Source organism: Tympanuchus pallidicinctus, unplaced genomic scaffold (genome assembly GCF_026119805.1).
Source record: "Tympanuchus pallidicinctus isolate F22 unplaced genomic scaffold, pur_lepc_1.0 scaffold9, whole genome shotgun sequence".
Taxonomy (NCBI): domain Eukaryota; kingdom Metazoa; phylum Chordata; class Aves; order Galliformes; family Phasianidae; genus Tympanuchus; species Tympanuchus pallidicinctus.
In genome coordinates this window covers 5647149-5663916 of record NW_026294813.1, presented here as the reverse complement: position 1 = coordinate 5663916, position 16768 = coordinate 5647149, and the positions used below count along the sequence as shown (strand labels likewise).

General features: G+C 36.8%; 1 protein-coding gene across 1 annotated transcript in view; it reads left to right on the top strand.

Moving 5' to 3' along the window:
- The window catches only part of RAB3C (RAB3C, member RAS oncogene family), a 128331-nt gene that overhangs the window by 49526 nt on the left and 62037 nt on the right, over positions 1-16768 (top strand). The window contains exon 3 of the mRNA XM_052670478.1: positions 11724-11842. Within this exon, the coding sequence (XP_052526438.1) occupies positions 11724-11842 (119 nt within the window). The remainder of the gene's footprint in view (positions 1-11723; positions 11843-16768) is intronic.

The window sequence follows — 16768 nt, the reverse complement described above, 5'->3', positions numbered from 1 at the left end:
CCTTAAAGTGTGAATTTCCATTGGAAGTTATTTTCCTGAATGAGGACTTTTGGATTTGTAATTTTTTCCCAAAGTGCACTGACCTACCCATGCATTTATAATGTTTGCTTTGTGCTTATTGAAGAGTTGTTTGTAAACTCTCTTGACAAGCAGGTACTTATAAAGCTTTGAACTCTCTCTGTGTGTTGAGTTGTTGCTACTACTTTGCATGCCTGACTTTTTTTGAATATATACATGGGAGGTAGGTAATATCCTTCTTGTGAAACTGTTTCTTTTCTTCATATATTGCTTTTTTTTTTTTTTTCTTTTCTAAGAAACTTTGAATGAACATATCCTTTTTTTCTTTAAAGTGTTGTTAATACCAACGTTGTTTACTGTACTTTGAAAAAAAAAGTATGTCAGATTTTCTAGAAATATTTTTTCTGGAAATATTTTGACAAAAGTTGATACTAAATTCTAGTTTTGAGCCATCTTGAATGTTTTGCAAGATTGTAAGGATGACTGTATAGCATCAGACTAGTGGTTTAGCTAGCCCACCAGTTTTTCTGGGCTGGTTGCCAGTAATAGATGCTTAGAGAAATGGCTAAAGAACAGTTAAGTGTATTTCCACATAAATATACTGTAAGCACTTCCTGTCTTTTAGCTTGCTAAGGCATGTGAATTTGCACACTTGTACCTACTTACACGTCAATTTTTTTTTTCTCATAAATTTTAGACTTTGCACAGAAAAATTTACTGCAATTTATTTCTCAAGGGACAAGTTGTGTTGTCTTCAAGTACTTAGAGAGTAAATTCCCATATGTTTAAGGCAAGTAGAATAATTATTTAGGCATTTAAAAATACGGTGCATCGAATATCTCCCTATAAAATGTCTTTAGTATCTTTACATGTTTATATTTTGGTAAAATTGGAATCCATCTTGTTGACCATTCTCGTCTGAGGAGACTTTTGTCAGAGGTGTTTCCACATAGAGCCAAATCTTTACGAACAAAACTTACATAGCTTTTTTGATAAGTGTGATAGGACTCAAAAACATTTTAAAAAGGCAGAATAACTGTTCAAACCCAAAAAATAGCTTTGCACTGATCAGGGAAACAACTTCTAATCTGTAGAAAATGTCCTAATTGTTTCAGAATGGGACTGATTTTGACCATGTCTGAGAGAGAAATAGAAATACAGTGTTCTGAATTCCCTTTCTATACAAACTGCAATAGCCATAATGCTGAGATGGATACAGCTATAGTATCTTTGTCTATTGTCGTCAGGACTCTGAAATAGATGTGGTATGTAAAAAGATTAAATTTCTAGTTAGAAAAAATACAAAATATTAATAGGTCATCAGGTAATGTGGTAATTATGCTTTCTGGTGAGACTGTTCCTCTTAAAAGTTTGAGCATAAAATTACAGAGTTCATTAGAATTGCTAAATATGATTATACATATGCTAAACACGTAACTCTCAACCAGTTTGAGCTAAAAAAGAAAAGAGATTAGGGGCCAAATTACAAGGCAATTTAGCTGAAATCTACTGTAATTATTCCACTTTATGTCAGAACTCCCCATGACATTTTTAACATCTACTTACAGCTCTCTCTTTAGTAATTTACTGCTTTATATGGGAACAACATAAAGTTCATGGTTGGCTGACGTGTTTTACATTATGTCAGCTCCTAAGATGTTTTCAGGGTAAATAAGCGTTTCTTTGTCAGAGTGACCTGTGCTGTTCTGAATTGTATTTCTTTCCTCATACACGAGGACAAACAAAAATCCACCATACCAAATCACATTGTGGATTACATTCTTATTTCCATTTAGCATCTTTAACCTTCTTTTTTCCGTGAAGAGATTCTCACAGTCCTTCTGGTTATCTAAGAAGTACATCCTGCTTTGATGACACTTATCTTTCTTTGTGATTTCAAAACAATTTAAAGATTCCTAAAATTAAAAGACAAATCCTACCTAGGGATTGATAGTACAAGCAGCATATTAGTGATTGATATCTTTGTGTTAATTTTCTCACAACTAATGTGATTAATTTCAAGGCAGGCAATAGCAGATTTCCTCGAGTCCTGTACCAGTTGATAATTGAAGATACACTTTGAAAGAGCTAAAAAGATACTGAATATATAATAGGTTTAGGGACAGTTTCTTGGTCTTCCATGTATCACCTTTGTTTCAATAGCTGTCTGGACAGAGTGGTGGACTCCCATGCTATAAAAAACCCTTTCAGTTCCTGATGGCTGACGTCTTCTGTCCTGTGCCACCTGTCCTTTATCTATCCTTCCCTTTAACATAGAACTACTTTGTACACCCTCAGCTGAATGACACCAGAAGAACTCACGTGGCGCATTAATGATTCTGGCTAGCTGACCATGCTGTGTAATACTCAACACTGCAGAAGTAAATTACTAATCAAAAATATCTGAACCAAGAAGGAAAAAAAAAAAAGAAAAAAAAAAAGTTAAAGCAGGAAATGCTCTGTTGGTGGGAAACTCAACAATCTAACCCCAAACCACATTAAGAAAGTTCAGTGCTTACAGATTTTTGGAGTGCAAAGCAGTTAACATTGAAGGGAAGAAAGGAGAGCTTGATGAAGGCTGTCTTGTAAAAACAGCTCTTTTTTTTATCTAAGCCTTAAAATCTCAAAGTATCTTCCTAGTATATTACATATGAAGACTTACCAGAATTTCTTCAGGTAACTTTGATGTCTGTCCTAAAAGAAAATGATTCTCTGAAAGTCACTGATGTTCCTTTTATATCTCAGCATCCCGATACACCATAGAAAGAGATGATATAGAAGTCACCTAGAGAGTTCACTACACAAAGAAACTTCAAAAAAATAACTCAATGGGATTGAATTTGAACCATGCCTGAACTTTTCCAGAAATAGCACATTTGCAGTCTTTTGCCTGAAATGGGTAGAATATGACTTGTTTTGTGATAAAACAATTCTTTTTATTTTTTTTTAGTTAACTGAAATTGAACTGATATTTTGAAATTTGTGTGAAAAGCTTGACTTGATAGTAATTCTGCTGACCATTTAAATGTATTTTGTGAACTTAATATTCTGCACAGAAAATCATTCTTCTACCCTTGGGAAAGTTTAAAAGGTCATTAATATTTAATAAGAACATTCTTGCACAACTTAAACATGTGGGTTTTTCACAGGGAAAAGCAGAGGTGAAGAGAGAGTTTCTGGCAAGTGTGGTTTGTGGCTTAAGAATGTCCTTTGAACTACTAATTCAGAATTTTATCTGAAAGAGTTACAAAACTCTGCTCCTAAAATAACCTGCCAGAACAAAAATCTGCTAAGCTTCATGTTGCCATAAGGATAGAATTATGTTCATAGCTCTTAAGAGCTGAAGCACCGTTAGCTAATCAGTGGACAAGGATTTGCATAATCTTGTAACATGATGATGGTGTTGTGCAAATTTGTGCAGTGCAATGAGCTGCTGACATAGAGCTATGATCAAAATGGCTGCCCAAACTTCTCTGTATCTGTGGAGTTCACCCTCATCCCGATTAAGAAGGGCAAGTTGATTAACTCTGAGTAATGAATACTAATAGTAGTATTTCCAGGGAAGACCTCATTGCACTTTCAACTTCCTGAAGGGAGATTGTTATGTAAAAGAGTCTGGCCTCTTCTCCCAGGCAAATTGTAGGACCTGAGGAAATGGCCAGAAGTTGTACGAGAGGAGGTTTAGGTTGGACATTAGGAGAAACTTTTTCTCTCAGAGGGTGGTCAGGCACTGGAATGGCTGCCCAGGGAGGTGGTGGCAGTGTTCAAGAGGCATCTGGATGAGGAGCTACGAGATATGGGTTAGTAGCTTGTGTTACTAATAGGAATGGGAGGGTGGTTGGACTGGATGATCTTGCAGGTCGTTTCCAACCTTGCAATTCTATGATTCTACGATTCTACGATTCTATTTGTATTAGTATTAGTACTATTAGTAGAATACTGTCTTCAAGGTGCAGAATAGGACATAATGATAAAGGAGAGAGTAATCTGAAAGCTTCATGCACATATTTTGTGAATAACAAGTTCTAGAGAGAAGTAATTAATCCAAAGATGTATAAGTATCTAATCAAAGTATAAAAGTGGGAAGAGGCAGAAGGTAGTGTCATTCCAATATATGTAGGTGATGCTGGCTGTTTGTGTCTTAACAGCCAGCTTAGTTTCTGAATATATAACTTAGTCCATTGCTTTTTACCTTCACTGCTAAATGAAAGGCAAATGCCTTTCAAAAATGATGAGAAATCAGGCAAGATGTAAAAGCTTTGGCACCACTGTAAAATAAATAAAGAAATAACAACAAATTTGTCATAGAGCAGGCACACAACCATTTTTAGGAGACTAATTGCTTTATGGGTTGTTTTTTTTTTTTGAAAAGCCAGTTTCGAAACAGTCAAATTGTAAATACAAAATAGCAGTCACCAAAGCAGAGATTAGGACTATTTATTGTCTCCTTCATCAGTGCATGAAACAACTCTGCTTCTCAGATAGCAATTAGGCATAAGTCGCATATTATTAGGACTGAGTCTGCTGCAAAGTCTGTCCTTGTGGTACTGTATGTATGATGGACACTGCTTAGCTTCACAGTTGCCAAGTACAGTCCTGGAAGGAGACTTACTGGCAAGTCTGAAAATTGTAAATAATGTACTCGAGTATCAGATTTCTAAGATAGCTGTTTCTTAAAACATTATTGTTGATACAGCAATTTTTTGTGTGTTCCTTTTACTCAAAAGCAGATTGCTCTGACCCCTTCAAGCTTCACCAGAAATCAGTGCTAGGTTTTAGTATTACTAGATTGGTTTGTTAATTCAGCTGTTGTTTTGCACAGTCACAGAATTCCAGGAGCAGGGGCTTTAAAAAGAAAATAAGACAAGACTAGGAATATCATATTGTTTTCCTTCCATAGTGATAATAGCTGCCTATTAGAACAAAGATTCTTATCAAAGCTTTGCTGATCTTGTTTGTATGTAACAACTTTTTCAGCATGATTCTCTGTTTTCTTTTTTTTTTTTTTTTAACTATGAAGAAATATCTACAGCCTGATTTACAAGTAATTAAATGTAATGCTAGAAATATGAAAGTATTCAACCGATCTTTCCCTAGATACAGTTACAGGCTAGACTAATAATATTAATTGCCCTTTAATTTTAATCAGAAAAAAAATACTTGCATTACTACATGAATTGCAAATTAGAGTATTTTGTAAATTCTTGATTTCCACCATGTTTTTGGAGCTGAATTTAAAGTTTGGTTCTGCAACTCTCTCCTTAGAATAGAAGAAAATATATTCTAAAATTAAAACCTGGGCATTTCTAGAAAGAAAAATACTTTCTAGGCCATAACATGAAGCTTGTTTAAAGAACAAAGTGGTACTTGAATCAAATTCACCTCTTTTATTTTTGAAGAAAATGCCAGGACTCACTGATTTCACCATGGTAAGGAAAGACAGAGGCACGCTATTGATACGGCAGGGAGGCTCAAAACATGGCTCCAGAACAAGTAGCAGCTGTGCTGAGCTAGGAAGGAGGCAGTGGTTCAATGACTTTTGTAAGCTGTGTATTTTAGGAGGGGTGGTATCTGGACTGCAGAGAATGAAAGTTTTCTGTAGGTCTTAAAAATAAAGGAAAAAAATACAGGGGAAAAAAAAAAAAAGGAAAAAAAAAAAAAAGGAAAAAAGAACAGGAGAGAAGGAAAATAGGAAATCTGAACAGATAGCAACTTCAGGCACAGTTACCAGCTGCAGGGATGTGGTGAGAGAAAGCAAATCTAACAAAGTTCTTACAACTGTGGCTTGGGTTTTCCGGGAACTAAACTGTTCCTCTAGAAGAAGCTCTGCGCCACCTTCCACCACCCAAACAAACCTCCTGGAGCCGTTTTGCTGTGTACATTTGGAATAAATTGTCTCTCTCCTCAGCTCTGTACCCAGCTATTTCCAGCTGGCTCTGCCATACTTACAGCCTTCTAATATGATGAATGACCTACCAACTCTGATTTCATGGTGAGTTATAGGGACTAGCATACAGTCATCATACAACATGCATACTAGTTAGCATACACTAGATTACATGTACAGGCAGGCCGAGTAGCTGGCTTTTTAACTTCCAAATGTGTTTTGTTTTTTGTTTGTTTTTTTTTAAATATATATGTACTTAGGTAGATACAAACACACACAAATGTATTTATATAAAAGAACAGAATTCCAGGGAAACCAAAGCCATTAGAATTCTGAAGGAACTGCTGGGAGGAGATAGGTCCACAATCAAGATCTGAATTGGCCGTACACAGTGCTGTATTTTCTTTGCATACCTTAGCTGAAGAAACAGGTTTGAAATGTTTTCCATTTGTATCAGTAAGTGTTCATATGTTTCCTTCTCTGTGCCCAGTGATTTCTGTTGGAAGTGCTGCTTCCAGAGAAGTGATACACCCAGAGCAGTCTCTTATTTTGCTGCAATGCTTCTCCTCTCTTTTCTCATTTTTTATGCCCTGCTCAGTTACTTCTGCTTTAGACCTGCAGCTACTCTTCCTGGGTGGCTGGCAGTAGGCTTTGGATGGGTTTGCATCTGTCCATACCCGGAGGAAGATGATTTTTGCAGAGGCTCTTCTTCTCTGAAAAGTGTACATACTGATTTTGTGTTTGTCATATTTCCCTTTTTATACTTTATTCATTGAGATCACAGAGATCCCTGAGGAAAGATCAGAGATATGTCTTTTAAGCTGCTCAGAAAAGAGCCAGTTTAGATTTTCATTCACTTACTGCCTCAAGTCCTTTCATGTAAAAACATAGGAAAAGAAGGAAACATACAGTCTCTTTGATGGAATGTATAAATAACCATTGGGAAGCAACAGCAGGAAAGAAACATGAAACTCATAAAGCAGCTGCCATTCTTGATCACTCTGCCAATTTTGTTTAAGTTCACAGAAAATATTGACCTGTAAAGTGATAATTCACTCAATTCACATTTCTAATTTTATCTTTCTGTTTGCCTCTTTTCAAATGATGTTCACCAGAGATATAGATGCTGTCAAAGAAATCTTCCAGTATTGCCAGTTTTCTGGCACAATCGTAGAATCATAGAATGGTCTGGGTTGAAAAGGATCACAATGATCATCCAGTTTCAACCCCCTGCTATGTGCAGGGTCACCAACTGCAGACCAGGCTGCCCAGAGCCACATCCAGCCTGGCCTTGAATGCCTCCAGGATGGGGCATCCACAGCCTCCTTGGGCAACCTGTTCCAGTGCTTCACCACCCTCTGCATGAAAAACTTCCTCCTAATATCTAACCTAAACCTCCCCTCTCTCGGTTTAAAACCATTTGCCCTTGTCCTATCACTGTCCACCCTTTCAAACAGCTACTCCCTCCTGTTTATATGGTCCCTTAAGTATTGGAAGGCCACAATAAGGCCTCCCCGGAGCCTTCTCTTCTCCAAGCTAAACAGGTCCAGTTCCCTCAAGCTTTCTCCATAGTAGAGGTGCTCCAGTCCTCTGATCATCTTAGTGGCCCTTCCGTGGACCCACTCCAAGAGCTCCACATCCTTCCTGTACTGTGGGCCCCAGGCCTGCATGCAGTTCTGCAGATGGGGCCTCACAAGAGCTGAGTAGAGGGGGACGATCACCTCCCTCTCCCTGCTGGCCACCCCTTTTTTAGTGCAGCCCAACAACAGAACACAGTTGGCTTCCAGGCTGCAAGCGCGCACTCTGGCTCATGTCCAGCTGCTTGAGCACCAGGATCCCCCAATACCTGGGATTGCCCGATATATGTAAAACTTAAAATATGGGGAAAGTAATGTAAAATGACATTTGTATGTTTTGCATACAATGTAGAAATACAGAGGCATAGAGTCACTTGAGTGTGCTGTAAAATCAGTTTGTGTTTTCCAGACTGAATTCCATAATGACAAACTCATTAAAAGTTTTTACTGCCAAATGCTGTTTGCTTTCACCTTATAAACTGTCTGCATTAAGAAGTTACTCCACTTAGAAATTATTTACATAAAGTATTCTTCATGTCAGTGGTGAAGTGCTTGACAAGGGATAGGGACTGCACACACAGCAAATTAATTCAGAAAGGCACAGATTTAATGCATTGCTCAAAATCATTGGTATAATTGAAGTATATGTTCTAATGTGGCAGACATTCTGGATGACATCTGCCTTAGCAGGCCTTGATGGTAAAGGGGATTTACTTCTGCTAAATTAGTTCAGCTAACTCTATATTGGAAGCCTAAATGGTCATTATTTTCAAAATATTTATAAAAAACAGGGTTTCTGTGTTTTGTGTTTTGATACTTTCTAGCTCCATAAATGCTTATCTTTATGTGCAGGTTATTTCTTCTATGCCAGCTGGACTGCTGTCTCTACATATTTCTGCTTACGCAGATGGCTATTACATTATAGCTCTCCCAGTCCTCTGCAACCATTGCTGTCCTAGAGCATTCCCTCACTGTCATTCATCCTCTTTGGTTTTTCTACTCTACTTCTTTAATGAGCAGTCAATTGTCCTTATCATACTTTATTCCCATGAATGAAAGAGCCCCCAGGATGATCCATGTGTCTTGTTTTCTTCCCATCAAAGATGAAAATGAACTGCCTTGGTTAAAATGCCATTCATTAGTAGGTCAAATTTTATTCTTCCTCAGGCTTATTTTGTTTAGTTTGCTAAACTAAACATCAGTGCAATATATCAACATTATATTTCAGAATATAAGCCTAAAAAGATGGTCACCAGTTCAATTCCATGGTCTTGCTAAAAAGATTGAAGTGAAATAACAGCAGTCAGCAGCCATACCTAAATTGGAGCTTTTCTTTGAGTACAAACTAATACCTCAGGATAAAAATCACAGTGATTTACAGATATAAAGATGGTGAAATGTGAAAATTAGTTTTTTTCTGCTCAGTTCTTCTGTAAGAATAAAAGTAAATAAACAGAAAAATCCACTTACACTACTGCACTATCTAATGCAGATACATTAAACCAGTATAATAAAATGTGTTGCTTAATATTAAAGAATTTCATATTTTCAACGTACTACTTCCTCCAACATGCTATTGCTGTTAATTGGCAATACTATATAAGGAGCTATCTTTGGGGTGTTTTTTAATATATTATAGTCAGAATACAGAGGAAATGCCTATGAACATATAAAACACAAAAACATTGACAAAACTGATTTCTGGTATTAATTTCATTTCTCACAGAACCATAAACACTCCTGCACATAATCTGTACATTAGAGCAATGAAAAGTGTGTTTTTTTATAGCAAGTGCACTGGTAATAACACCAACATAAATGTGATTATCAACATATGAACTGATTAAACTCCGCCTTGTTAATGGTCATCCATCTATGCCATATGCTGACAGACCATTTATGAATTTTTTTGTTGTTGTCACATTAGCTGCAGGCATATATTATATGCTTGCTGTATAGGGAACAAAATCCAAATATCTGCTTCCTTCCTTTGACCAAGTCAAACCCAATGCCTTGGTCCACTCTGTCTGTGTTTGGATTCTCATCTGCAGATACTTCCATTTGTGTAAAGTATTTAAGAATTTTTATCTTTGTTTGTCTTACTTTACACTCATTTTTATTCTCTGTAATTAGAATGCCTAGGTCCATACTGACTCCCTTTCAGACTGTCTGCAAAGTGGTTAGTGTCTTAAGCTAGGGATCCTCAATGCCTTCTGGTTCGGTTGTGAGGACTGTTCACTCTTATCTGCAGACAGGTTTCAGTAGATATTACCCACAGCAAAATAAGACTTGCTTCAGTAACAGTAGCCTTCTGCTTGTCACAGCGTCATATTGCCAACCAAACACGCCACTGACAGACAAGCACACAAGCAGACAGTGACAAAACTTGTTTGGAAATTGCATCTGTTCTGTACAGTAAGACTGTAGCATATCCCTCCCAGCTCTTTTTCTAAGTATCAAATCAAATAAATGAAGCCAGTGAAACATGAGAGTGAAACTTACTCTGTACAAGAAATACGAAGGCATGTGTGTTTTTTTTTTACAATGAAAGATTGCATTTTTCCTGCTAATAATGTTTTTCCTTGAAATTTCAATGGTAATTTTCCTCTTATTTACAAGCACAATCTACTGAGAGAGAACTGACATCTGTGTGTTAGAATGTACAGTGGCTTAGTGGAAGAGTCTTAATACCTTAATTTCAGGAGTACCCCCAGAAAATTTGTAGCAGTTAGAACAGCTATCCTGCCTCTGGACTACATGTGGAAAAGTGTCAGCCAGCTCAGAATGCAAACAGGAGAAGTTTAAGCCTGTCTGATGTTTCTCACACAGGCAGAGCCACATGGCCTCTTAGTGTCTAACTTCTCTTTTAGCCTTGGAGCACTGAAACTACATCAAGGCAATAGCAGCCATAAACCAGGATGTACTGAATACATGTATTTTAGACATATCCTTGTTTGGTCTCAGCAACTGTCTTATTATATTTGTTATTCAATAAGTAGTTTCTGATACATGTAGAATCTCCTTTTTTACTTTGTTGGATTACAGAATGCATGACATATGCATAAAGAATGCCTGATTATTTTTCTCCTTTTCATAAGGCAGCGCAACTAACACAGGAAACCCTTTCAGAAGACAATCCAAATAAAACATTGTTTATCTCAAATTATTTCTCTTTTTCAGCAGGAAGACAAATAAATTCGATCATATTACAAACTGGTTCTCATCTACCCAAAATATCTGAAATAATGGAATTATGACTCAAAGTCTATTGAAAAAAAAAAGATATACAGCTTGTCTATTAGAGATTTAGAGGACTACACAGAAATGTTATGTATGGTTCATCTAAAGCTTCCAAGGTTCACAGATAAAAATATTAAATAGGTTTGTTGGAATGGGATATAGTTACGCTCTTCCTGTAATTTCACTATTGCTTTTATCTCATAGTCTCAGTACAGATTCCTTACAGGTAGTTATGGTAGACACTGCATGTAAATGTAGTAACAAATGCTCCCTGATGGGAAGATTTTTTTTAATGGAAATAAGTAAAGCAAGGAATAAGAAAAAAGAAAACTTTCATTCTTTACTTTACAAAAATACAGAGAATGAGGAAGAAAACTGGTCTGTAGTAGCCATCTTTTGTTTCCAGAGATCATTCTTATTTTAGAAGGACAATATCTCAGCCCTATATTTTGTCGGCACAAATTTCTGTTTTTGCTAAAGTTGACATGAACTTCAGTGGTTTAAAATCATACGAACAGAGCAGTTAAACATTGATTTTTAGCCAGTACATCCACAGACTTCAAGAACCATACTGATCTTATGGTAAAAGTCGTAGGGATGCTGATTTGCCCCAACTGTTTCTTCAGAACATAAGACCTTACCTTTCCCCTCTATCAAAATGAGAAGCTCTCAGACAGGAGCAGAAAACAAGGTTCTCATCCAAAATACATTGCACAATATGAAGCAGTGAATGGCTTCTGATATAAAACATTCTTTCTGCTTTTTACCACTCACTATGTTGCAGAATGGACATGTTCCTCTTATTATGATCCAAAGCAGAATACTCCTTTCTGTTGTTATTCTCATTTTTCTCACCTTTCAATTAATTTTATGAATAGGATTGCACAGTTGTGCAGTGACCATTGCTAGTTTGCTAGTTCTCTTTCTAATTATAAAAGAAAGGAAAAAAAAATTGTCTGTTTATCTACAGTATGTAAAAGGTTTTTTTGTTACTGTTTCAGGACACAGCAGGTCAGGAGAGATACAGAACAATTACCACGGCTTACTATCGGGGTGCAATGGGTTTCATTTTAATGTATGACATCACAAATGAAGAATCCTTCAATGCTGTGCAGGATTGGTAAGTAAATTCAAATTCATATTTGCTATTGAGATTTATATTAGCTATCAGAGGTAATGTTTGTTATCACTAAACTGTTGTGATAGTGTACATTATCTTGAAAAATTTATTTCCAGATACATTGCCTATGCCCAAAGGCAGGATTTTTGATTTTGTGGAAAGATAGTGAATACTTTAAAATGCTTTCCATAGGAAATTATAGCAACCATTGCATTTTCTGTGATGTCAGTGAATGTGGATTATTCCACAGAAATGAGCAATTTGATGAGTAGTTTCTAACTTACCTGAAAGCATTACTGTAGCTCAGTGAAAGAAATGGGATGCTATGAGTGGGGTTGTCTTTTAATATTTTTATGTTGCTTTTAACCTTAATGGGTTAGATTTCTCATCCATCTAGCTCAAGTGTAAAAAAATACGAAGAAAACTTTCATCAGAGTTATAGAACTTAAAATGGATGGTTATATTACCAGATATTTTGTGAGTATCAAGATGTTTCCATAAAAATGTGTCATTTTAACCAGACAAGGAGAAATAAGGATCCAAAAAAATGTAATGTTTTTACAGAACAGCTGATCCAAAAGGAAAGCTAGAATTGCTCTCAGCTGTGTCATCTTATCTTCCAAGATGTATTTTCATACCTAAGAGCCTTCTAGCATTATTCTGGATGATATATTTAGCATTTGTCTTGTGTGCTCTCTGTGCTCTCTTGCATTCTATCCTCGTGGGAGAATTGTGTTTGAAGCTTTTGTTCAGAGTTTGAACAAAATGTGTGATTTGTTCAGTACATTTCTTTTTAGCATCTTTGGTTAAGATATGCACTACTGTGTACTTTTTTCACACAGACAAGGTCACAAACATGTTTTACACTTGAAGTAAAAGTCAGTGATGTTGTGATGGCTGTTTGTAGTGAGTATTGCTGCCCAGCCACAAGCTGCCTAATAAATTTTTTTCTCTCTGTCAAGCTTTTTAACCTGTTGTGGCAGAAAAAGCCACTAAACCCATGGAGCACATTTCGTCTCCACACATAGAGATTTTCTCGATTCATGTATGCTGAGTCTGGACATTCAGCACTCAGAAGATAAGAACTAGAGGACTTAGCTTGATTCTGTTCTACAAGAAATAGATCTTGTGTTGCTCAAGTAATCTGAACACCAGTGATGTACTCAGTCATCCAAAGAAAAGGACAGCTCCAGAGTGTGTCCCTCTTATTGCTGCTGTTGAGCTCCAAACTGAACTGCTCTTATGAAAGATCCATCTCTATTTTCTAGAGAATGAATCAGCTCTCATGGTTAGTGCAGACCAGATAACGAGCTTTTGGACAAGAGAGCTAATCTGAGTGGAGTCTCTACATGATGCTCAAGTTGGAAGATGGATTTTCACACTGCAACTTGTTAAGACAAGGGGATGTTCTGAGTCTTTTGTATCAGCTGGTAGTATCATGCTGAAGGCTTGCTGCTCACAGTTGCAAGTACTGCTCTGTTCAACAGCTTGGGACAGAATTTCCTACCTATTCAGAAGCAACCGAAAGCTTTATTTGAAGGTGCTGCTCTGAAAGTTCAGCAAAAACAAGATAAAGGATTACACCACCCTCAACCACTGAGCCTAGAATTGTGGCAGCTAGCTTGCTGGGGCAGCTAGCTGACGATTTTCCTTCAGAAAAGAAGGTTCTGCTGCCCTTTGTTCATAGGCTGCTTTCATTCAAGCTCTGGGTTAACTGGGTGACAGTGGCTGTGAGGAGCCAGCTGTAATCTGCAAATCTCATTGCCGCGGTCTCTGGGCAAACCAGATGGCATGCCATGTATTATTGAGTCTCCTCTGATACAAAGATTTTTTTTAGCAACAGTGAAGATGAGTACTTATTATTAATTTTTCACCACCTGTTTGTTTTCCAACCTCCTAGATCTAATATCATTGCCATTTTCTCTCTCCTGGTGAAAAACAGTTCGGCTCCGTAACAGTTAAAGCAAAAAAATCTCTGTTAAAATGAAACAAGAAAAAATATATTTTTAAACGCTATGGATCTTTTAGGTTTGTAAAGTTCAATTTCCCACACTTTTTATCTAGAATATTTACAAACAGTTGGCAACAACTGTAGAAATCTGGGGAAGGGAAGGGGATTGCATGATTACATGCCTAGAGCTGCTGAGCAGTCATCTGCATGATGAATGGGATGACAGACAGGCAGTCCTGCCTCATTTGTCAGGATGAGAATCAGATTTGCTTTTATTTTCATTTTTAATTTCATAAGCCCAGTTGCTGCCTTGCTGCTCTTCCTCTTTGTTTTTTCTCCCCATCTCAGGGTTGATAATTGATTTTCATTAGCCCATGCTCTAAAACTGTAGCTTGCTTCTGAATAGGAAAGAATTTTTAAAAATGTCACAATTAGCAGTGCTCTGGGAGACCAGATGTGTATGTGTGTGTGTCTGTGCATTTGTGAAAGATACAGAGGCAAAAAAATAACAGCAGATTTTAAGCCCCTCTGGAACTTAAAATGCTTTTCCCCGTCATAGAACTGCCTCTGATGGCAGTGGTGGCATTTCATGTATGTGCACAATGGGTCAAATTCAAGCTCAAGGACCATCAGCTTCAAGGCTTCATCTAGAAACTACATTACAATCAGTACAATAAATCTAAAGGTACCTTTTACGTCTGGATAAAGAATGTCAGTTTAAAATGTGTGCAGAGATCATTCTCTAAAAGCATTTCATGCAGAGCTGTTGTAATGTACTGAAAAGCATTTTTTTTTAAGTCTGACTTCTGGCTGACATCTCCCATTTATAACAGTGGATGGATTGTCATATTTCCAAGTATGCCATGCTTAGGTCAGCTTGACTTTGCCCAGCTGTGACATATGCTATACCTAATTTGACCATTAACATTTTACATACAAAAAAGTCAGTGTCTGTATTTTTGTCTAAACCTATTAGCACCAAGATATGCAACACAGCAGCACCACAGGCAAGCATTTGTCTACCATTCTGTAGGACTGAGAAATCGTTCTGTCTTAAAGCCTGGCTAAAGGATTTGAAAGTCTGATAAACTTCAAACATTTGATCCTTCAGGAAACATTCATATTCTACATTCATAGGTAAAATTTAAAAACTTAAAGATTACAAATAATAGTAACAACAAAAACTGTAACATAAATAAATATTTTTTTATATATACGCAAAAACATTTGGCTTGAGAAATCTTGAGTAGGTTTTCTGCATGTGGACCCCGTGATTTATTGCTTATAACCCTTTTCCCTGTCTCTGTCAAGAGCTAATTCAGGTTTAATCCATGTGAAGGACTAAAATGTTTCTATAATTTATTTTAGAGAGTATTGCTAGTCTTCCAGCTAGTTCTCCTGAAAAAGAATCAGTCACCTGCTTTCATCTCTGCAGTGCATTCTTCTCTAAAATGACTATATTTTTAATTTTAAATTTTGAAATATTTAGACAGAACTAAAACGAAATGGGAGTAATAATATAACAGAGGCAAAAATACTTTTCTATTCTAGACTTCAGAAGGAATTTGGATTTGAATTTTGTTACTAAAAAGTTTTTTTTTACTTTCTTTTTTGTGAAATATTTGGAGTGGTTCATGTATCAAGACTAAAGAAATACTTTGTCCTTGCATAAACTTTTGCATCATGGAGAAAAGCAATACTGAACTATAATATTGAAATTCCAAACTAACATTGTAGGTCCAGGTAAAACGGGGATAGAAAATATGCCTTCCTCAGACATGAAGAATCATTATTAGATGTGTTGGCATGACTCAGAGGAAGTTGGATTCTCCCACTTGTGCCCCTGATAGCAGGTTGGGTGCACAACTTGAGCACATAAACCTTTTTGTGAACCTTTTCACAGGAGAGTTCAAATAAACCAGTACTGATGGTAAAGAAACAATACTAGGTCAATCTGTGAATTTGTTGGTAGTAGACACAGCCCTGAACAATATTCTCCTTTGTAGATATAGACTTTCAAGAATTCCCAAGGACAGACAGCTTCTGTTTAATCAGTGAGAGTGAATCTGTGCTGAAAATCTGTCTGCTAGCAGAAACAGCAGAGCAAACATACTTTGACTCAGCAGATCTCCTGTTGAGCTCTGCCCAGATTTTGGATCTGCCTTTAGGAGGAGGCCTTTTTGCAGCTGGCACTGCAATAACAAGGTGTGTACTTGCTTTTGTGCATGTTAGTGATGCCACCCTAAAATGATTCAAAGATTTGGGGAATATATATTTCTTTTTCCAACAAATAGGAACCACTTGGAGGGCATCATTTCTCTGCTTGGTCTAGAGCCTATGTTAGAAACAGGGAAAAACCAAACCATGCTCTTTAGGTAAATCTCTTAGATAGCACCTACATTTCAAGTAATTAGTCTCATTTTCTTTTATGTTCCCTTCTTTTTCCTGTTAAATCTTAATATGAAAAAAGTGAGTGTTAAGAATGAGTCTATGCCACTTCAAGTCATGTGTCTTGTAGTTGGTTATAATGCCACAGTATTTGCTTCAGTTACTCTTTTCTACTGCCAGTTGCAGAATTTACAGCTCTCAGCTTTTATCATCATTACATTTCTGTGGGGGCTTTTATGCTCCCTTTTCTCTTAGTGACTCAGTCAACATAGATTTATGAATCTGGTTCCTTTTGGTGGAAAGGAGAATGTGAAGGCTATGTATGCTTTTTAAAATGCCATCAACTCAGTATGTTGAGTTCCATAGACGTGCAACAAAAATAAATCTTTCTGAGATAAACCACTTTTTAAATACAACCTTGCTATCCTCTTACTGACAGTTTTGAGGTTGAGGTGTTATTTATACCCAGAATATTTCTAATGCAGTGTCTCTGGCTAGGTTAGAAACAGAATATAAAAACCTAGGCCTTTATGTCATAGTTTGAAACCTAGCTGAATGACTTCACACTTTGCAAAGTTCAAAGGCTA